The 23,639-nt window shown below is 42.6% G+C and overlaps 1 protein-coding gene across 6 annotated transcripts; it reads right to left on the minus strand.

Moving 5' to 3' along the window:
• Positions 1-11,807: 11,807 nt before the first annotated feature.
• On the minus strand, positions 11,808-16,278 carry LOC136013744 (uncharacterized). Of its 6 annotated transcripts, none has more exons than XM_065678085.1 (8): positions 15,851-16,278; positions 15,676-15,694; positions 14,582-14,869; positions 14,277-14,483; positions 13,391-13,566; positions 13,042-13,167; positions 12,489-12,761; positions 11,808-12,252 (listed from the first exon to the last, which is right to left on the minus strand). In XM_065678085.1, exons 1-5 carry the CDS (start codon positions 16,111-16,113, stop codon positions 13,510-13,512), a joined length of 834 nt encoding a protein of 277 aa, XP_065534157.1. In that variant the 5' UTR covers positions 16,114-16,278; the 3' UTR covers positions 11,808-12,252; positions 12,489-12,761; positions 13,042-13,167; positions 13,391-13,509. The 6 variants fall into 6 exon arrangements, with proteins under 6 accessions (XP_065534157.1, XP_065534156.1, XP_065534155.1 ...); XM_065678084.1 differs by having other exon boundaries at positions 13,391-13,662; XM_065678083.1 differs by having other exon boundaries at positions 12,489-12,632; positions 12,706-12,761; positions 13,391-14,483.
• Between the last annotated feature and the right edge of the window lie 7,361 nt (positions 16,279-23,639).

Consider the following 23,639-nt stretch of genomic DNA (forward strand, 5'->3'; position numbering starts at 1 on the left):
GAACTGTGTTCACATGCCAGCCATATTCTCTTGGAGGTGAAAACCTTGTGGGCACCAACCACAGTGCTAGTTCTGCCATGTGGCCATAACAGGAAAAAGAACTATCTCAGAGAGTGAGTGCCTGCAGATCAGGACCATGGCATGTTCCAGCCATAAGTCTATAGATTAGTAAGTACACTGAGTAAGAATTAAGTGAGGTTACTTCCTCGTCATTTGAAATACCCTGCAGTGAGAGCTTCCAGAAGTGCTGAATCATGTGCTGACAATACTACTATTAAGCTGTTTGCATTGACAAATGAAGTAAGAAGCAAGATGGTGGAAAATAAAATTGGAGGCCTCTGTAGAATCTGCAGGTGATGTTAAGTCTCAGAAAGAAGGCACCAGATGAAGAGAAACAGGTGAAAAATTACTTGCAAGAGCCTGTGGAAAGTTAGAAACCAACAGATGTGAGAAACCACATTGGCTAATACTTCAAGAGTTTGTCTGGAACTGAGTAGTCCTCTGCTCCCTTTACGTATGGATCTAAGCTTGCTTTCCTAGGTCCTGTTTCCCTTGACCATATCCCAACTCCATCTGAAGGACAGACTCAGGGATGCATTATACCAGATTTCCAAGCCTTTGATATATACCATACCAAGTGTCAATAGAAACAAAGCCCAGAACTGCAAGCTAAATGAGACCATAGTGTTTACCAGCATTCTCTTCTTTCCGGTATCTAGAACTGGAGATGTAGATCTGGGTCTTGTGTAAGACTGAATCTACAGGTAGCAGGTATAGTGACAAAGTGACAAGTCAGCAAGTACTACAAGAATATGACTGCAACTCAGTTGTTAACCAGCAGCACAGAATGTTGTTCAACTCAACACACAAATATCTACCTGGAATTACGTGCTGGTCTTGACTGTTTGTGCTCTGAGGCGAATGTCCCAGTTATGAAGGAAACATGGTATTTGTTGGGCTCATTTGGACATCAGAGATAGGAGTGATAGAAAAGCTGTTTTGCAAATGTGTAATGTACCAGTTCTGATGTATGAGCTCTCACACAGGTAAAGCATGTGTAGATAAGACATTGATACTTGCATTTCGAAACAGTTTTGCCAAATATGTGCTTTTCAGGATGACTTTTTGAAATGTTGTTTGATCTTAGCACTATCAGAACTAGGTAAAGAAAATGTTCATAATTCACTCTCCTCGAAGATCAAGGATGCATTGCCATGATTCAGAACACATTCAGGACACTATAAGCATGACTGAACTCTTCAGATGCAGATATGTGTTACACAGTGAGCTGATTAGCTCTCCAGACTTTTCTGCCTTACAGCATAGCACATACTGTTCTACCACTACAAGGAGCAGGCTGCAGGTTCTGTGTTAAGATGACAACACAGTCAGGACAGTCAGGATTCATCTGGACTTGACCTGTCTGGAGGTTTGGTTTAGTTTGTTTAGATGTAACAGCCATTGTCTGATAACCACGTGACTGTTACCTGATTTGTTTCAGCCTTTGCTTAGCTTTGTACAGTCAAATGGTGTAAGGGTTATTGTAATAGGCATTTTTATAAGTAGTTGATACAACATGTAGTTTTTCTGTTTCTAGTGATCTGTTTATCACATAGAATAAAAATGCAGTGTACGGAAGTGCAGGCATAGGATGTTAACTGGAGGCTTGAAAGTGCAGACACAAGATGATAACAGAGGCCCCTGGATTGTAAAAAACCTCAGCACTAGTCTGTTACTGGCTGCCAAAGGAAGCTGCAACCTTGGGAGCTGGGTAAAACAATTTAGGGGCAGCAAAAAGAGCAAAGAACAGATATCTGATATATGTAGAACATACCAAATATAGTAGATGTGGATGTAAAATGGGATTGGGAACCAATAAATAAGGAGCAAGTGGACTGTATTAGCAAGTGGGCAATAATGACACTAAGCAGACCCAAGAGTAAGGAGGAAGAAACTATCAACACCAACATCGTATTTCCAGAGAAGAGAAGGAAGAACCCTCCCAACATCATGCTTCCTCCATGGATGCCTTTCCATGACAAAGAAGCCATCAACCTTAGGATGTGATCTGTGTGTCACCAGCGTGATAGTGGATGGGTGAGCATAATTCCAGAGAAAGGGACAATGACTATAAAGTTTGAGTATTTTGCTTTTCTCCGTATCACTATTGGCATGAGCCATAATGTTTGGATAATTTGAATTATAATTGGTACTATCGTTGTGCCCAAACTAATAATCATTCTTTCATTAGACTGACAAGACTTTAATTAGACTAGCAGTAAATTCCCAGTTCTGCATAAAACATGTGTGACCCACATAAACTGCACAAACTGTAGCACACCAAATTGGCAGGAGTGACCTAAGCTGTAATTTAAATGCAACAAGCTAGTGACAAGTTTGTGGAGAATGTGGGCAACCTAGATTCTTAAGATGTGGTGCAACTATTGATTATTGATTTGATTTCCACTGACTGTAACAGGAGCTTGGGCATCTAACCTGTATGTAGGCACATGACTGTACCCTGTGTGCCTTCAAAAAGCTACTGAATCTGTGTTTTGATGTTTTCATTGGATAACTGAAAAGATCCCAGGTAAGTGTGAGAAGAATTTGTTTTACTTCTACCAAGGGATAAGCAGTGGATTCATGGATGCTAAATACAACAGCCAGACTCACAGAATCGTGGAGGATGGAAGGTCAGCTGGTCCAACTCTGCCCAGAGCTGGCCCAGTTAGATCAGGTTACTCAGGCTTTGCCTAGTCAAAAACTGGGTGTCTGCAAGGATGGAGAATCTGTTTCAACCGGAGTCCACATTTACTCTGTTGTCTCTTTTGGTTGTAAGAAGGGCTTCTCTGCTAACTTTAGACAAGCCTTAATGAAGCCTTGAGGAGCTCAGTGTATAATCACGCTGGCACTGTTGAATAGTCAAGTGCTGTTCATCAGTGTCAGAAAGGATACTCATCTAAATGTTTGGGTGGTTTTTTTTTTGTCTGCCAGAGTGTACTGCTTTTATACAGCCTTAGTTTTCTTCCTCCTTCAGCAGTTTTTGGAGATACAGTCATAACTGAGCAAGCATCAAATGGAGGAAACCTCCCCCCTGTATAAACTCCTCATATATTTTTTAGAAAAAGAAGCCCATGGACACAAAATATTTGGAATCCTGCCAAGGTATGAATATAGCACCAGATGTTTGAATGAACTAAAAGAGCCTTAACTCTATCTGAACCAGATGCCCATAAGAACAGAGCTAAGAGAGGAAAAAATACAGCTTCTCAGGCTTTTGGTCTGAACCAGAGAAACAAAGGTACCACTTAAATAGGAGGGAGATATTATTTTTCACTGGGAGTGTAGGGATATGTCACAGCATTAATCTCTACTAATTCTGAGGAGTCTACTTAGAGAAGCTGAAGGTAACTGATGCATAGTTCACATTTAACAAGGTAAAAAGCAGTATGGGTCTTTGCTGTAACTGGTTGCTCTTGTATTTCTAAACATTATATCTGACACTTATTACTGAAAAATGTAGTGATTCACATGTTAGAGAAAGCAATAGTGAATCAGTTGGTATTCAGGAAACCAGTGCTGATATCCTCTACCTCTTAGGATAAAGAGCTCGATACCACACTCCCTGACACTACTTTTGTCCAAATCTAGCTGTCAATATATCCAATAGATAGAGCTGCTAATTCATTTCACTGTTATTACTGTTGCCACGAAAGGTGAGTAATTACATTTAGTGCCTGTGTTTGTAAACCCCATTAAATTGGATTATGTGATCATCATCTTGCAGCCATGCTGTAAGAGATCGTAAGTCTGAAAGACTTAGTTTAAACAGCTATACCAAGAAGAACGGAAAAAAGAAAGGACTCTCTATGCAAAAGCAAATGACTAGGGAAAAGACGGCAGTGAGTGAGAGTCTGTCGATGGCCCCAGTAGTAAATGACTGGCTTACTTCCCAACAGCATGAATAGGTAAAAAAAGCACTCAGTGGTGGCTAGGCTTCTTTCATTTTTCATGTGTTCAGAAATCTGGGAATATTCAGGACACATGCATTGCTAACTAGAATAGGTCTTAAATATGAGTACTATGTACACCACAGCTGTGATATTCATAGGCAAATGCTCAAACTTGGTTCTTCAGAAAAATAAACCATTCTATATTGACTTTGTATTGAATGTCATGCAGAGTTCAAGATTCTTGCCTCCAAATCTGTGAATAATTTATGTCCACGATAACCAAGGGAGGATGCAGAACCACAGATGCTCTCTGCTGTTTTCACAAAATGAAGCAAGCAAAAGTGGGTGTAGCCATTGCTCATGATTGAATAATCTCTCCACGACTCAGTATCTCTTATAGACTGTAAAATCTGCCATGGCTTTCTCTTCTTTTTGCTTCAAAGTTGAAATCTAATTTTCTGTCATAGGAACACACAGACAATAATACACACTGTCCAGTTTCCCTTTACGAGAACAAAACAGAAGAGGCAGCTTATGTGCAGCACCTCAGCACCAGGTATCTTATGAAGGGGGTTGTGATGGATGCAAAAAGATAAAGTAGGAGTTTTGGGTGGGTTTTGAAAGCACATAAAGGTATATTTCTAGGCCACAGGAGGATCTTGACTGGCTGTCTTGATTTTAAGACAGCTAAACACACGTGTAGTTGACAGCAAAAAGAGTCTAAGGTTATCTCTGAAAGCAGATTTCCTGCAAAAGCTCACATTCACCTCAGTGATAGCAGAATTGGGTACTTAAAAAGAGAATAAAAACAAGGTTACTTAGCAGCTAACTGTAAGGGAAGTATGTTTTCCCTGGCTACTACAGAAGAGCTACTACACAGCGTGGTCTTCCCCTGAAGCAGCATCCTTGTCTGTACAGAGGCTGGATGGAAGCTCTTGCATCACCTTTTGTCAGAGGGAGGCACAAATGTTAAAGATGTTGTGCCAAAGTACACATTAGTATTTGATTTTTTTAAATACCAATGTGTCTGAAGCTAAAGAACAAATACAAGTTTATATTTTTCTCTACCTTGGTACAATAACATGTCATCACTTCAGTCAAGTATGAATAATTCATTCAGTGAATCACTATAATTTCTTTTTAAATGAGCCTAAAATAAGGCAATAGTGCCTTCTGCAACAGGTTAGTACTACAATAGTAGAACTTCCTAATGTTAAAATAAGCAAGGCTAAAATAAACATCTTTGAACTGTAACAGCCAGATACTTTGCATGTTCCTAGCTGTTTTGATATGGGAACAGACATGAAGCAGCTATAAAAGCAGGATTGGTAGATCCCTCTGAAATAAATTGTGAGGTGCATCAAGTTGCTGTATTGCTTCAAAACCTTTTTTTTTAATAATTATTTTCTGGAATAGAGTAGGTATCCCATGAATCAGAACACAGACACTGGATTAAAAACAAACAAACAAACAGCAGCTGCAAGGTGGTATTAATTTATGGCAGTTATTAAACTTGCGCCAGTTCATGGGAAAGTAAGGCTGGATTATTGCAATTATTTCCTTTCCTTGCTCCCTTCACGTTAGTTGTACTACACAACTTACCAAATTGACTGGAAATGCTCGATTGAAAACAAAGAAACCAATCCACACTTCTTCCATCATTTTAGACTTTAGGTGAGGTTCATCTGAAATGCCCGAGGATACTCAAGACAGCCTTATAGGGCTGGCTGAGCCTAGGAGATACCTCAGCTGTTTGAAGCAGCATCTGTCTGAGGTACCTGTGGGCCTTCAACTTAGCAACTGAAAGTTGAGGCAACTGAAATAGCCTTTTCTGTCTAATTCTTTTTCTTCTCCCCACTCATCTCAGGAAGGCTCTTAAGAAATTGAGAAGGAGCTCAGAGTAACAATTCATTTTATAATTGATAAAATTAATCTGAGATAACTTAAAAAAAAGACAAACAACAAAACACCAAAAGCCCTAAAAGGTTAAAAATGGGCAGACTGGCTTCAGTTGTCACAGACACAAATCATCAGAAAATGAAACAGTTAACAAGCTGACAAGAAAGGCCCCACAGATGAGCAAAATCCTGATCCTCCTGTATAGATCTGTAACTATTTCCATTAGCAATCTGCTGTTACAAGGAAATGCCCAGACAAATAATGGTGATTTTAAATTATGCAGCCGTTTAGAAAAGGGGAAAGGTGTGTAGGGAGAGACAGAATCCTGACAAAGGACTTTTTATGCTTGCCTGTTTTCCGAGTTCTAGCAGTGATTTAGTAAGTAAAAATCTCTCTCCCACGGGTCTTGCCACATTTCTATTCTTGAACTTTCATGAAAATCACAACACTACTTCCACACATACTTTAAAAAACAAATACATGGTAAACTTTAGAGGAGAGAGAGCAAGCGATCAAGATTATTGAGAACAGCCAGGACTTGAGCTGTCAGATTCTTTTCTAGCCATAAACTGGCTGTGTTGGAAAATACCCTTTTTCCCTGGGATTTGATGGATAACAAACTTTGGGCCTATAATATATCTATAATATATTCTCGGAATCTGACTGCGTTCCAATCAATTATTAGTGAAAACTAAAAACTATGAACAGTAATTGGTGGTCTAATAACCTCTACCTCTCAACCATTTAATATTTAGGGAATATCTTCAGCTTGCATTACTCATGTTGACTGACTTCTATTTTAGATATGTCAAATTTACAGACATGCTTTACATACACAAAATGATGAGTTTAGAAGATGCTTTGAAAAATTATGACACCACCTGCTGGCCACTTAACTTTTGTCTGTCAGAATACTAATAAGGGAAGTAGACTGTGAAGCTGTAGAGCGCTGAAAGGCAGTGAAAAAAAGCCACAACCCCAGGCCTTAGCACTAGAAAGAATGGAAAGAAATAGCTGAATTGCTTATAAAATAGTGTTTTGGAGGAACCCAAATGAAGATAGGGATGTCAGATAATATTAATAAGGCTTATGGATTTTAACACCGTGTGTATATTATGGCTGAACTTGACACAGAGAGGCTGTCGGATAGCATGGCAACTGTAGTGACATGAACAGGGTTTTGATAAAGGCTGGAAAAGAACAACTGAGAACTGATGTGCCTCAAAGATCATACGTCTTTGTAAAGAGAATCTCCTGAAAAATATGCTAAGAGAGGCCACGTCTGTCTTTCGCCTCTAAGTCACACAAAATGTCTCACTCCCTCAGAATCTTGCTTCCAAAAGCTGCTAATAGTAGATGCACAGAGAAGTGGGAAAGAACAAGACAAGCATATAGTGACACATCCCTAGACACTCCCAGCAACCTGTGGTTTACAAACTGTATGCACCATCTTTGTATCTACCAGTCCCTAGTAAGATTTTTCTTCAGTGCATTTGTTCATTGCTTTTTGAGTTCTTATGACATTTTAATATTCCAGTGACACACGACCAAGACTTCTACATTGTGTGAAGAAGTATTTCGTTTTCTCCTTTTTTGTTTATCTGCCACCCACCACCTTTACTTGATACCTCTTATTTACTTGTCTCAGTCACTGAGCAGTTAATCTCTGTTCACACTCTCCACATTATTTATGGAGACTGCTGTCATAGTTCTCTTGGGTCTTCTCTTTTTCAGAACTCTCAGGTCTGATACTGAAAGAGCCAGCAAACAGCTGGTGATAAAAGCACTGCGTATGTAACTCTCTGAAGGAGATGGAGTAAGGCAACAGGAACGTGGTTAGATAGCACTGACCTGAAGAAGATCTGATGGAGAATGAAAATGGGCATCTTCAGTTCAAAGACTACAGTTACAGAACAACTGTGGGAAGATTTTAGTAAGCTTTGTAATTATCTTAAAAGCAAACAACTTCTAGAAGCAAATATGGGAAAAAATATTTTTTTTAAATAAACTGAGGAGGAAAACAGAAAGCTTTGGAACAGCAAGATAACAGATACTGGTAAATCTCTTGATTAATTATGAAGTGCATAAAATAAGAAAAAGACATAACAAGCTAGGCTTAGTAGTCAGAAGATAACTCAGTGGAACAGATGAATACTAAGACATACCAACTGACAAGAAAGCGTGATGAGATTGAATTGACAGATTATCATGGCTTCTCTCCCATTAATGCCACCTTCATTACGTTATCCCAAAACTAAAGGAAATGAGAATATCAATATGGGATTTAGAATAAAGGTACCCTGGGGGATCGACTATTTCACATTTGTCAGCTACTCAAGAAAAAGATGGAAAACACTATTAAATATACCAGTTTTATCAAATCTTAAAAAAGCACGTTAAGGCATTCTGTAAAATAGCCTTGGGTTTTAATGAAACATTTGGCATCTCAAAACATTTGCATAATAAAGTTAGATGCTTGGAGCTGAAAAATGTACTATATAGATAAAAAGGGAAATTCCTCTTCAGTGTTGTATCAGCTTACAAGTATTCTGGGATGTACTGTATCCCCTTTAAAGTGACTACAGAAAAAATGGTTTAAAAGAAGGTAGAATTTTCAGAATACCACAACTACAGAAAAGTTCTGCCTTCATTTTAGATATGCTCATAATTTGGTTGTGATGGGAGATATGTAAGATGTAGAAAAAAGAATTACTGGATTAGGAAAAAGAAACTTAAGATCAACAAGAAGAAAACAAAATTTACTGTTGTAAACTGATGAATTATATTATCCACCAGCATGTAAACATATATAGCAGTAAGTTAAAGCAAGTAAATGCCTACAAGCATTACTTGAGAACGATCTGGGGACAGAGTAAATTAAGGCCTGGGTGCACAGACAGAATGCTTAAAATTATTCATCAGATAATTTTAGTTCAAAAAATTAATTGCAGACAACTGTCTCATATAAAAGATTCTTAAGTTTTGTTTTCTGTGCATGGAATGTGTGAGAGAGGAGGACAATTCAGTATATTATAGGATAAAGTACCAATTTATGTTTGTGTTAGTGAATACTTTTTTATTCATTAAAATTAGAGGAATGGAATTGTAATTTGTTTTTTCCATCCCTTCCTCCAGAATACCTTGAAATGGTCAATAGGTTCAAAAGAAAGGACACGCTTAAGTGTCATTTTTGTAGGAATAGGCTGAGTCTTTCACTTGCCCTGCACATTTTTCCACTGTGGGTTTTTGAAGGATAGTCACTCTTCAATGACTGCTGAAGATTCTCTCTTGTTTAATAGGACTAAAAACTTGAGACGGCCATACCAACGAAAAACGTGAACTACAAGTGTGTGATGCTATGCTGTACAACACTGATACAACTGTTTTTCTTACTAAGGCAATCTGAGGAATTGTGAGCATCAGAATACTTAGGTACTAGTTATCCCCCTGATATTTTCATGGCTCATTAAAGCTGAAAGTAGCAGTGCACTTCAAGGAGTGAAAGCTGGGCAGTGTTTTTTGTTTCCTCTTTGAGCATCTAACATGAGGATTTATTTTACATATTGGCAGCCTGAAAGCTGTTAGTTCATCAACTAGTTTTTAGACAAAACCTGATTGAAAATGCAGTGTTGGAATAAAGAGGGTAAAGGAAAAGGAGCAAATCAAGTCAAGTCATTCGTGTTGCTGTTTTTCTGTGTGCATAAATTATGTACAAATGGGCAATGGAAGAAGCACTTCTGGGCAATTACTGAAAAGCCAGAGGAGGGGAAAGCCAATACAGTGCTCAGAGAGAGGGGTCCAGCTTGCAGCTGGCATGTCTCCTAGCCATCAAGTTTCCTCCTGCATTAAGGAAGAACTCTTTGCCCTGTACTTACACAGTTATTCAGGCCAACATATTTTTAAAAATAGGTCTATAATTAGGCCCTAAATCCATGCATTTGACTTAAGCAATTGGACTTTGGTTTGGAAATCAGAAGGACAACAACGAAACTCAGCTAGAACCTGCAGCCACTGGCTTTATGGGACCAGGCAAATTCAAATGCATACAGAGGTGCATCTACTTCATTCCTCTTTCATTAAAATTCTCCTTCTCACCATTTTCTTTGAGTTTCTTTTTTTCTGAAATTCTCTCACGGGGCACACGTGCTGCATTCTGCATGAGATCTCTGTTAGGAGGCACAGAGTATTACAATGGCAAGAAGGTCTCCTGAGTTACTGGAATGGATGAGGAAGGGATAAGGCGGCTGAATGGACTTGCATAAGCAGTACCTAGGGTCTTTGTTGATGTTGGCTTTGATGCTGTGAGCATGCATTTCCCAGATATCCCTCCTCTCCCAGCACATGGGGAGCAAATACAGATTTCAAGACAGGAGAAAAGGGCTGCGAGCCACGTTTACCAAGTATGTGCTTATTTTTAGGAATAAAATCAGAATTACACATTTCGGAAGTATGAGTGCATACATAAGGCACACAGTTCTTCGCATATTTCAGTCATCCCAGTGCATTGTAACTGAGAATGACCACGTAGCGGGCATCATGGTCAACTTGGGAGCTCCAGATCATGCATTCCAGTTTACTTTAATAATGAGAAAACATCCATAGGGATGAGGGAACAGGTTTCAACATCCTTGCTACCCCCTGTCTTGCTGCCCCTTCTTGAAGTAAGGGCATGGGAACTTTAGTTTTCATTCAACCCTTTGTTCTCAACATCCAGTATGTTTTGGGGGTTTTTCTTTTCCCTGAGGAAGATGAGGAGCCTTTCCTATCACTGACAGCTAATAGCAGCTTTTAATTCATCACTTACTTTTCAGATATGGTAGATTTGAAGTGGCCGTTCCCTTGTAACTTATCAGTTCTATCTTTTCCAGGTGAAAAAGAGACGGAGAGTGGGCAAAAGCAGTGCTTTTGTTTCTCAGAAGAAGTAGCAGTAACATACCCAAGTTCTTCCCTTGTCAAGACCTTTACTTGGATGCAAGTGTCCCCTCAGGTTTCTTAGCTGAAACAACAAAGTTCTGGGAGAAAGAAAAGGCTTATATAAGTGCAACCATTGCATGACCTTTTTTGTCTTCTTGGTCAGGTAAGTATCAGAGAGAAAGTGAAACCCAGAGATGGAGAGACGAATAAAAAGGGAAGGGACTCATGCAAATACAGAGACTGCCCAGATACACATTTGACTTTATTTCTATATAGAAATGGTAAGAAATTTCAGGAAGGCAATACTACATGTGAAGAAATGCTGAGAACTGCAGGCAGTCCGTACAATGTATTCCAGCAAATGCAAGGGCAATACGCACTTATCAGTCACTCTGCCCTGTTACAAACAAATCACTCTGTTGGTGCTCAGATTTGAGACAGCTTTGTTTGCAGATGACTGGGATGCCTGCTGTCATCTCCCAGTGGCATTTAAATAGTCTTCTGTTTATAAAGGCAGTTCAGCATCTCTCTGCTCAAAATGAATCTTTTGAATCTTTTTCAAGGTGTAGTGGTTTGTTCCTGTACCAAAAGGCAGTGTAGCATGGCTGGCATAATCCACCTTCTTGACACCCAGTCAGAAGTATCAAATCAGGTATGTGATAAGCTACTGTTCTTCTTCTGCATTCATAAATCTCTTTGTCATTTCTTTCCTAATCCATAGACTCTCTCAGTATACTTTCTTACGCATTTTGCATTCTGCAGGATGCAGATGGCAAGGTAGAGAGATAGGACTTCTGTAGTTCTTTCTGCTTTTTTACTAATATAGCTGAAAAGTCACTCTAAGAGTAGTCTTGTGACATAGCGTGAAATTACTACAAGTCCTTTCCAACATTAAGTATCCTATGATTCTGTGATCCTATGATGTGTGTACTCAAACAATGTGAAATAAATACTATCCTATAATGTGTTTCCTAAACTATATCCTAAATACATCCTAAGGTATATCCTAAAATTTGCTTCAAAAAGACATAGAGTAAAAAACACAGTAATACACACAGTTTTAAATAACAGTAATATATAATAGTAAGAAACATAGTAATGAACACAGTAATAAACACAGTAATGAACACAGTAATAAAAACAATAAGTAAACGTCCCAGGTGCTGTGTCCTCTGTCCCACTCAGATGACCTTCATGGCCATGTGTAAATGGAGTTCAGAGGCCAGCTCCCCACTTGGGGAGGTGCCACCGCGTGGGCATTTGCTGGCAGAGCTGACGAGTGAGCCACAAGGCCTCCTGCAAGGGCTGGGATGGGTCTGAAGGCGCTGCTCTGGCTCCAGGGAGAGGTGGTGGAACCTTCCTGCCAGAGCAGAAGGACACGGTGATGCTGTCCTCACTGCCGCTGAGGTGGTGCCGGGGCCGCAGGGTGGAACTGGAAGCCCAGGTGGCAGAGCTCATCTGGGGAATTCGAGCAGTAAATTGGCACCTACAAGGGCAGAGTCACAAAGCGCTGATGAAGCCATGAGGACAGGAGCAGGCGGGACTTGACCCCTGGTTATTTTGCTGTAAAAGGGGTCATTTCTAGCACAGGAGAGGGGCACCTGACATCCATGTTCCCCCAAGGGCACGTGCATGCCTCCAGTCTAGGACCATCCTGTGCACCTCAGGGATGTTTCCTATACTCAGAGCTTTGAAAGATGGAAAACGGGGTCTGCTACATACCTGGGTGCCTCGTTCTTCTTCCCCTGCTTGGATTCCCTCAGTTGCCCATCCCTGACAGCTCAGTCATCTGTTCTTACTGATGGGTTTGCCTGTAGCTCCCCTCTTCACAAGCTGCTCTTTACTTCCTGGTGTCCTGTGAAGAGCCTGGCAACCTTTTCATTCAATAGTATAGTTAGACAGGTGACACCATGAACCCAGCAAAGCTAGGTAGTTTTACCTTCTCTCCCTGGAAGAGCTCTTGAGGTATTCACTCTCGGGAGCGACAGGAGGCACCTGCAATGGCAATGTGTAAGTTAGCAGGGGGCAAGGACCTCCCTGCCCAACTGCTACCCTGGCTCTGAAAGGCACATCACATGGATGGGATTGCTCAGCTCAGCTGAGCCAGATGTGGTGGGATCACCGCACAAAGCGGGATGGCCAACCTGCATCAGCCTTGCTCTGCACTTGGGCAGAGCTGCAGGCTGGTGGATGACTGTGCTTGGCCCTGCGGCAGCAGCCCCACCTTCTGAGGGGGGAGGCTTTTGTTGTCACACTGCTTGTGCACTTCACAAACCTCTGCTGTTTCTGGTGACTTCTGCAGTGCTGGTGGCTCCTCATCCAATGCCCTGGCCAGCCCAGCCACCTTCTCCCTTAGGAATTCCTCCTTGTAGTCCATGAGGAACTCCACGAGCTGCGTCACCTGCACACAGCAAACCACTGGTTTCACTGAGGTGCCTGGTACGGGCTCAAGCAGCCTTTCCCAGCCTGACCTGTGCATCTGTGCAGGAAGGTGCAGCCGTGGGGCTGCTCTTCCTGGCTGCTGCCCCACGGCTTTGCTGCCGGGAGGAGGCAGCCAGGGCCCTCTGAGCAGCAGAGCCGGGGTGGGCTGGGGAGGCTGTAGTCAGCCGGTGAGCATAGTGTACCCTCTGTATCTTCTGCACCAGGACGTCCACAGGCAGCTCCTGGTGGGGGGGCTGAGCAGGTTCAGTGACAAACAGATGTCCTGGCTGACATCTTGGTCGTGGCCACAATCCTGCTGATGTTATGGTGCAGGGACAGCAAGTACCAGAGTAGGAGAAGGTTGGTCTCTGGTAACTTGCTGTCCACCCAGACGAAACAGGAGCACAGCATTAATGAAGTCACTGTTGTCAACACAGGTCTCCCAGGCTGATCTCACCCAAGGCCACCGCCTGGTCTACAGCAGAGGGACTGCCTTTACTGAGATACAGCCACTTCCCTCCCTCTCTGCCCTTCTCTCCCTCCCTGCCCTTCTCAAAGAGGCCCTTGTTGGAGCAAGCTCCAATACCTGTGGGAATTGATCCCCAGAGAGAAATGCTTTTCTGTGCCCCCTTTCCCCCAAACATAAACCCCACAGCAGCAGGAAGTGGCTTGCAGGAACCATGGCTATTTCAGGCAGGCCACTGCTTTGAGCTTCCCAGCCACCAGAGCCCGACGACCCTGGTGCTTCTGCTGCAGCAGAGATCCCTGGCTGTGCAAATAGCCAGGGCAGCCTCTTCCTGCACCTGCGGGTCCTGCCTGCTGCCAAGTGAAACAGAGCAAAGAGCCCTGGAGGAGAAGCGGCAGGAGGGCCCTCCCAGACTCCCTCATTGTTGTCCCCGACTCCCAGGGCACAGGAGAGGCAGCGTCATTTGGGACCAAGGGGCCCCGGGTCTCAGCTCTCTCCTGCTGCAGAGCAATGGGGATGGACGTGCCCTGCAGGAAGGGCATGGCAGCCCCATCGCAGCACATGTGCCTGCCAGCAAGAGCAGGAGAGAAGACACATCCTGCCCCTGTCTTCTCCTCACTCACCATCCATGTGACCATATCCACCTCGACTGCTGGTGAATTGGCTGCACTCACCAAGCAGGCCCACAGCAGACCAGGCCCCTGGCAAGCTGCATCAGCCCCTGGCCATGTGTGAGAGGTGGAGATGGGTGAGATTGCACTGCAAGAGAGCCTGACCTGAGCCTGGTGCTGAAGCAGCTTCTCCAGGCTGCTGGTGTCCAGTGTTGTCACCTGGGCAAGGGGAAAAGAGCAGAAGGTGAGGAGTGATGCAGCTTATTCTGGGAAGGAGCAGCCCCTGGGGACAGAGCAGGGGCAGGAGGGACACTCACAGCCCTGCGGCCACTCAGCTCCTTGAGCACCGGCTTGATGGAGGGCAGCTGGGTGACCTGGGCTCCCTGCACTCCTTCTGGCAGTATGTGCATGGGGAAGGGGCAGAGAAAGAGCTGTGTGAGACCCAAGCCAGCTCTTCCCTCTGCTGCCAGCCTGGGGAATGCTTCCACACTGCTTGGAACAGCCAGTACTGCCTGACAGTGGAGCTGGAGCAGCGGGAGTGGCGAGGATGGGGCTGGGCAGGTGTTGGATGGACACAGTTGGACGAAGCAGCTCTGCCAGCTGTGCTGTCGTGGTTTAAACCCAGTCAGCCATAAATCACACAGTCTCTCTGTCACTCCCCCCCTTTTTGCCCTCCCCCCTCTCCCAGAGGGATGGGGAGGAGAATCAGCAGAATGTAACTCCCACGGGCTGAGATAAGAACAGTCCAGTAACTAAGGTGTAACACAAACCACTACTGCTACCACCAGTAATAATAATGATAAAGGAAATAACAAGGGAAGAGAATACACCACCTCACCACCTGCCGACCGATAACTTGCCCGCCCCAGCCTGACCGAGCACCAACCGATACCTCGTCCAACCCCACAGTGTCCTAACCCTTCTGGGTAACTCTCAGTTACATCCTGGGCATGACGTGCTGTGGTATGTAAAACCTCTTTGGCTAGTTTGGGTCAGGTGTCCTGTCTCTGTTTCCTCCCGGCCTCCCCTCCTCCCTGGCAGAGCATGAGGCTTCAGAAAGTCCTTGGCCAGACCAGACATCTGAGCAGCAACTGAAAACATCGGTGCTATCAGCACCGTTCCCAGGCCAAAAGTCAAAAACACAGCGCTGCACCAGCTACTAAGAAGGAGAAAAAATGACTGCTACTGCTGAACCCAGGACATGGAGTTCAGCAGTGGAGACATCTCTGCCTGCAGCTGTGGGGCACCTCTGCCTGCAGCTGTTGGACATTTCTGACTACATCTCTGGGGCACCTCTGCCCAGCTCAGCAGAGGTGTTTTCGCACTGTTCAGATGCCACACATGGAGCATCCCCCCTGATGGCTGCCCAGGCTGCATTGCCAGGCAGGGTTCACACAAGGAGCGTGCTGACCTCTCCCTCACGGCGAGAGCTGTCAAAAGAGAGGAGAAACAGCCTGAGTGCAAGCAGAGGCAGGTGTCTGCACAGCCCTGCCGCATGGGGACAGCCACAGGGTCAGGATGATGCCCGATGGGACAGGACAGAGGAGCTGCCCACCCCTCTAGTGGGATGTAGCACCGAGACTCACCAGAAGGTGAGAATGCAGGAGCCGCAGGGCCAGATGAAGACGAGGTAGCTGCTGCTCTTCCGTTCTTCCTCCTCCTTGGCAGCATCCCCGGCTGACTGCTTCCTGCCGCTCAGCACCTCGAACACGCCCAGGGCAAGGCACAGAAGAGGGCACGGGGTGCTACCACGTCTGCAGAGAGGAGTGGAAGGGAGTGATCTGGAGGAGGACGAGCCCACTGGCTCTCTTCTAGCGCCTGCCTGCCATGGGCACGGCGACGGGTGCATCCAGCTTGATAAGAATTTATGAAAGTTTTAAGCTCTTGATTTTCTGTTAAGGTTTTTTTGTTTGTTTGTTTGTTTGTTTTTAAAGAAGGAAAAACGTATTCTACAATACTTCCTTTGAAAATAGGTTTAGTTATTTTCTGCGGCGAAATTATCCCTGTTGCCTCTACAGCATGACCAGGAAGAAAACAATCTCTGTGCTCCCTCTTCTGGCTCTGAAGCAGCATTGACATAGTGCAAATCCTAACGATGCTGACATCAGGACGTGAGGCCTGTGAGTAAAACCGCACAGCACTGCACTGTTACTGCTTCCTTACAGAGAAAAATCAAAAGTTGTTTCAAATGGGAATTAAAATCGTTAAAAAAAATTTTGCTTCCAAATTCCTGAAAGATTTTTCCCTCAAGATCTGACAGTTGAAAAATACAAAAATGCCTTGCACAGTGGACAGTTTTTTCAATATTTGCAATACTGCATTTAATTCTTCATAATCCAGTCAATTATAGAAATCCTGATCTCTGTGGTGGGCAGTCAGGAAACTTTAAAATAACAGTTTATCCCATAAATTCTTCACAAGAAAATTTAAATAACCCTTTTAATGCTAAAATTAGATTCTTTTTAATTGTCTAATTGTAAACCCAGAAACTCCCCCAAAACAAACAGTAACAGAAATAAAAATTAGATAGCCTCATCGCCTCAGGAGATATTTATTTGTTTGAAGAACTCATACAACCAAGACTTTGAGGCTTCATCTATGATTCTGTATGCAGTAGTCCATTGTGAAGAACAGATAGTGTAAACCGTCCAACTTTCACCTCAAATATGACAGAAGGTATTCTTTAGAATTCTTTGGCAGTGTTTCTGATATGTTCAATGTGGAGCTCTTAGATCTGTAGGACAAGGCCATCTTCTCTGGCTTATTCATATAGCTTGTCAGAGCAATCTTTAACAATGGCTGGAACTCAGTTTTAAATGAAATGACTATTTACAATTAAACCTAAATTAGTGGTTTCAAGGTAAATGGATAAAGTTCATCCTGCCACTTGCGATTATTCTTTTCATTTACTACATGTTTGATTACAATCTTAGATAGCTGAGCCATCTCACATGCGAAGGAAATTCATGCTGTGGCTCAGGAATGCCTTAGCTTCAGCATGGTGTACTTGGCACAAATGCTGTCTCAGAAATAACAGTACATTTTCTTTGTGCTTGTTCAATTTAACAGGAAGGTGGGCTTGGCAAAAGGGGTAGCAGGAGGGGCAAAATCAATATCCTGCTTGCTTCATTCTGTGGTTTGTCCATTACTAACATCTGAGATGGAAAGGACACTGTGCCTTCTATTTCTGCACAGGATTTTCACAGCAAAACACACCAGCCAACTCAAACTTTGCTGCTCAAGGGGTCAACAGTCCAAGTTCCGTGCAATGTGGCCCCAAACTGTAGGTTCACAGCCAAAAATGGAGCAGAACACTAGCTGGTGTATAAGACGCACAGTAGACAGCAGTTTGGAAATCACATTTGGGATGGACCTACTTAATTACTGGGAAGCCAGCCTCTCTTCCCTAGCAGTAAATGGCACACGCAGAACATGTGCTTCATGACACGAGTGCTGAAACCGCAGCACCGTCATCAGCATCAGAGCTGCTTCCAGCCTTGCCCAGGGTCACGGAGCCACCATGTTCCTGCAAGGGACAGGGACCTTGTAGCTGCCTCCGTCACACTGGTTTGCCCGGGGAAATTGGGGAACGTGGGCAGCTGCTTACCCCATATGCAGGTGTGGCTCTGCCCCATAATCATTTGCTTGCACAGACCAGAATGACACAGTTGGTACTTGCTGACTGCACTAAGAAGATTTCTGGAAGGTGAAGCTCTGCCAGTTGGTGTCATAAGGGCAGTTATGAGCTATGTCTTTCCTTTCCTGCTCCACTGCATTTTGGGAAGAGGAGGTATTAATTACACCCTGGGCCCTTTCCCAGTCATCCTTCCCACAGGCACAAGAAGGGGCTAAGCTTAATTTTGCTGCCAAAACCAATTTTGCTGTCCCTTTGTTAGCACAAGCTAATGAGCAAAAACACAACGATCTCACCCTGCATTAGTCCAAGCTAATGAGGTTCCACCACAAAAGCATCTTGTATTACAAACTGACCCATTTTATTTTTTAAAACACAGGCCGTTTAGAGAACACAATATAGACTTAGTATAAAGTGACTTAAGGAGTGTGATGTATGTTGTTAAATATCCACTACTGACAATTTCTATATTTAAACAATAATAAAATCTGCAGAGTTTGTAGATTTGACTTTTGACTGCAACAACTTCTTCTGACCTTGGCTTTCAAGAAAACCTGTTCAACAAGTGTTATGTCAGTTCAAAAAAGCAATGCTCAATTCTATGACTCGCAATCTCAAGCTAAATGCTGTGTGCACCAGCTGCAAATACTTCAAACACCTGTGGCTTTGCGACACTGTGCCAAAAGTCTTTTATGGCATTATGGGGTGGTTGAGGCTGGAATGGGCCTCTGGATGTCATCTGGTCCAACCCCCTTGCTCAAGAAGGGCTACACAGAGCCTTTTTCTCCAACTATGTCACTTTTCTTCCTCCTGTGGCAACAGAAAGCAGGAGAGATACACAGTCCTATAGCTTAGGTCCGTTGTATAGAAAGGCAATGGTCACAGGAAGTCATCCAATGTCCACAGATTATTTCATGACTAAATTTTTGTGGTTTCAAGATTAGAGGAAGACATTCAGATCTTAAAGATCATCTGCTCTGAGAACTTTTACAGGCCCCAGTTTTTAAGCTGCAATGTCTCACTTTTATTCAATTCACTATGCAGAAGTCAAAAAGCAAAAGACTAAGCTTTCATTGATCTTTCTGAGGCACAGTCAAATAAGAGTAATATGAAGCTGACCTGCTGCTGACCTGCTGCTGCTGCTAACCTGCTGTTAAAGCACTAGTCAATATATTTACAGGGAAAGGCAGAAGTGCCTCATCTTTCAGATGCTCAGGAGTTGATAAATATTTGCAATTTAAGAAGGATGGAAAGGGGGGTCTTCAGGCCTGCATCCATTCTGTGACATTATCCTCAAAACTCATATTGATGCTTCCTGAGATGAAACTCACTATCAAGTAGACAAGGAGTATCAGAAGGAATATCATTCAACCCTTCCACACAGAGCAAAGGCAATACATTCACAGATACACAGATGTACTCTTATACATATCTAAATAGCAACAAACAGCAAACTCAAAAACTCAATAGAAGTACAAACTAAAAATCTGTACAACATACAAAAAAGTTTTTGTTCTATCAAGCCATCCTGATGACACCCAATTTCATCAGCCCTGCTGTTTTAGCCTGTGTGTTGATGCTAGGGGCTGCAGTACACCGCAAGGACATTGAACCCTTGATCTGCAGATCATCCACTCAGATATATCTGTGGCCTATAATGCCTAAATGCTTTTTCTGGGAGACATTAGGGGCCCCAAGTCTGGAGCTGGTGCACTATGTCCTCTGTGCAAAACCAGAATAAAATTTAACACTAGTAGAGAACCTACAGTCAGAGATGAATGCTTAAATCCAATTGCAAATGCAATTGCATTTTCCTAAATAAAAAGATGAAGTGTTAGAATATTAGATTGAAGAATTTCATGATGACACAGACCAGTCTGTCAGCTTAAAAAAAAAATTAAACTCACTTAAACCAAACCTAAACAAAGCAACCCCCCCAAAAAAAACCCAAAGCAAAACAAACAAACAAATCCCAACCAAACAAAAAAAGCCAAACCCCCCCCCATAAATCAGAACCAACCCACCAAACACATACACACAAAGGAATAATTAACCTTTTTTGTATGACATAAACACCAATGGATAAAGATGGGATAGGTTTCACAGAAAGATGGATGTGCCCAAAAGTTATTTCCTACAACTGATTTTTGCATTAAAAAACTGAAGGGACGAATCTGAGTTAAAAAATGATCTACGGACATTTAAGAAAATGTCAGCTTTCTAAGAATAATCTTTAACACTTAAAAATTGCAGCTTTACACATTGATGAAGATTGTTTATAAGCACAAGTCCAATCGCTTTGGAGAAGAGTCAGCAGAAATAAAATCTCAGGTATCTCAGGAAGGATTGATGTTTCTGTCCTGGCTGGCAATATTCAACTCTCACATGAGTAGGTGAAACAATAAAAATGTGGAGAAATACAACCCATTATTTTTAAATATCAAAGGTCGCTAAATTTACTTAGATAAGACTACTGCAAACTAAGAACACACAAAACCTATGAACCTCAAGAGTTACTGTATGTGAAAATATCTATACTACTCTGAAGAACTTAACAAAGTTACTGTATGTGAAAATATCTATACTACTCTGAAGAACTTAACAAAGTTTTTATAAGCCAAAAGGGCTGTTAGGAATATGTAATTCTGATGCATGAATAAATAAGGTAATTAGATTTTTATTACTTTGTTAACAAATCATTTATATTTTAAGATTACTAATGTTAAAATGAACTTTTCATATTAATCCACAGAATATATATGTCTATTTTCACATTTTTGTGATTTTATTATTTAGTTCCTATTAAATGGTTGGTATCCATAGAACATACACATGATACAGAATATCACCATCATTTAGGAACAGGAACTGATTTTTTAAATAAAGGTGTTAAATTGTTGAAACCTAAGGAGAGCGTGTTCAATTCTTCTTTTGTTGCTTTTCAGTCTTTTCAAAGATTCAAATTTTCCCTTGTTATCTTCCTCAGGGCTTTAATTGTACAAGTAGGGATGAAATTTAGGGTATGTGGGATTTTTTCCCTTGGACAGTTCATTAACTTTACATTGAACAGCTACAGGAGAAATAGAAACTCGTCTCACATGAATATGACATTGAAGAAGTTAATAATTACTTTGATCCTTTGCACAGACTCTGTATTATATTGCATTATATGAAACATGATCTTCCAAGATTTTTCTAAGTACTGATTTCATGTGTGACTGAAGCTTAAGTAAAAATCATTCCTTATTTTGGAACCTAAAGATGTTGTGCCTTAAATAGAAACCACCTTATAGAAGCCACTATATATTTCAATGGAAATGGTTTCCTCAGATCTAATAAATAGTTTTGCTTTGTACTCCTCTAATTCCTGCTGTGAAACGAAAATTGCCTGAAAGATATTACAGAACATTGCAGTCACTTCTGAAGATGTGGCATCTAAATATTTATAAGGCCTTAAGAATTTCAAGTCTGCAAACTAGAACTGGGAATGTCAGCACCTTTTATTTCTTTATTTATTACAGTTACTCTAAATATCACCACAGAAGTGTGATAAAAGCATACTTCTATCACAACAGTAATGTTCAAAAATTACCCCATGCAGACAAGTCTTATCCAGTGCATAAAATGTATTCATGAAATCCTTTTGCTGATCACAAATTTCATTTACTTACAGGACTGTGCTTCTGAATGGCAGGAAAGCAGTTTAGAAAATGAAATGTCAAAGACAGAGAAGTTGCTACCATGATTATATCCATACATATTACATGGGGAAGCTTTAGAGGCTGTGTTTTCTTGCTAGCCATTGTATATTCAAGGATCAAAGGTAGTTACAAAGATGAGAGTGAAGTGGACTGACACAGTGCTTGCCTGAATTACTTCCACTACACACTGGCTTTTGCAAAGGATTAAGGGCCAGATCCAAAACCAAATTTAGATTCTTATCACAATGCTTAATTTCTATGTACCTGCCCCTTCAAAGACCCATCAGAATCCCAGGCTTAGTGACCCTTTTTACGTGTTCAGGGGGAGTTAACTTACAAGCTGGTGACTGTGAGCCAAAGACTCTTTAGATGTCTACAGTACAGTCTGCAGAGAATTTCAGGCTCTGCTGATTTTCTGTCTACTGACCGGATGTGCTGTTCACTCACCACAAGGCAATCAAAGTCTATCTTGTAATTGGGAAGTCCTCAGTGAAGTTCATACTAAGCTAGCAGTTTATTTGGTTGGCTTGCTACACTCTCCAGTTTTCAATAAACTTTCAAAGATGGTAATCGAGCCACAAGCAGGCAGCCTTTGCCTCCTCTAGCTTTTATTTCGCTGTCTCAGATACTGGATTTCTTGGCAGTCTCTCTGCTGAGGTAAACTGCTTCTCGGTATCATGGAAGATTTTAAACAAGGGTCATAACTGCCAATGACCCTTGCTCCATTACAGATGCAGCGAATAAATGTTGAGCTTTTCAAACAGAACTAAGTACTAGTGGTCCGTGGTGGGTTTCCTTAGGCAGGATGAAGCTGGACCTTGAAGGAGTGCCCATGCCAGAAGAACAGGCAGGCATCCTACCTTCTATCCAAACACATCTCCTTGCCTTCACCACTGCTCTTTAGGGCTCCCACTGGTGTGATTTGGACTCTACATGACAAAGGTAGGACGCTTATGAATTGACAGGTCAGCCAAGGCCATGGTTGCCATGTAATCTATGTCAGTTACTTGAAGTTCCTCTCTATCTGAGAAAACCAGGAAGGCAGCTAGACAGTCATTTGCTCTGGCTGGAGAAAAGCAGAGTGAACAATTCCCTTGAAATACTCACCTTTGTTCACTGACTGTGCAGAATGGATATGCTCCTCACTCGGAGCTCAGGTGAGAAGCCAGTCTTTCAGAAGCCCACCTTCTGAGGTACATTCACCGTGGACATTTGTTTTCAGCACCTGGTTAGTCCAGGTTATCAGCAAAAGCAGTGGTGTACGTTAACTTCTCATGGAAGGGCCCCGCATTGATGGGTGCTGTTTTTTGGGGGGCCAGTCCATGAGCCCCCACCACCCCTGCCTCTGGGGGTGACTGAGCAGGCGCATGGGCTCAGCTCCTCTGTCAGGTCCTCCTCATGGGCCTGATGGCATCAGCACCCACTGGACCACAGCAGCGCCCTATCCCACCCCATGCAGGGCCAACGTCAGGAAGGCAGAGGCCTTTACTGCCAACTGCCATGTTTTCAGATAAATATTTCACTCCAGCCTTTTTTTTAAAAAAAAAAAAAAAAAAAAAAAACCACAATTTTTAATTATTTTTTTTTTTCCATCACTTGCAAACATTTCACAGAATCATTAGGGTTGGAAGGGACCTCTGGAGAGCATTCAGTCCAATCCCCTGACAAGGCAAGGCCACCTAGAGCAGGTTACACAAGAACGTGTTTAGGCAGGTTTTGAATGTCTCCAGAGAGGGGGACTTCACAACTGCCCTGGGCAGCCTGTGCCAGTGCTCTGCTGCCCTCAATGTAAGGAAGTTCTTCCTCATGTCGAGGTGAAACTTCTTGTGTTGTAGTTTATGGCCACTGCTCCTTGTCCTGTTGCTGGGCACCACTGAAAAAGAGTATGGCACCATGCTCCTGGCACCTGCCTTTGAGGTACTTATATGCATTAATGAGATCCCCTCTCAGTCTTCTCTGGAATAAACGGACTTAGCTCCTGCAATCTCTCCTCCTAAGAGAGATTCTCCAAACCGCTGATCATCACTGCGGCCCTTTACT

Source organism: Lathamus discolor, chromosome 4 (assembly GCF_037157495.1).
Source record: "Lathamus discolor isolate bLatDis1 chromosome 4, bLatDis1.hap1, whole genome shotgun sequence".
NCBI lineage: Eukaryota > Metazoa > Chordata > Aves > Psittaciformes > Psittacidae > Lathamus > Lathamus discolor.

Bases quoted from the DNA above. Each gene is read 5' to 3' on its own strand.
- LOC136013744 (XM_065678083.1), bottom strand. From the start codon at position 16,113: ATGCACCCGTCGCCGTGCCCATGGCAGGCAGGCGCTAGAAGAGAGCCA. The intron at 14,484-14,581 runs GTGAGTGTCCCT...CCCCTTGCCCAG, and splicing joins AGCTGAGTGGCCGCAGGGCT to GTGACAACACTGGACACCAG.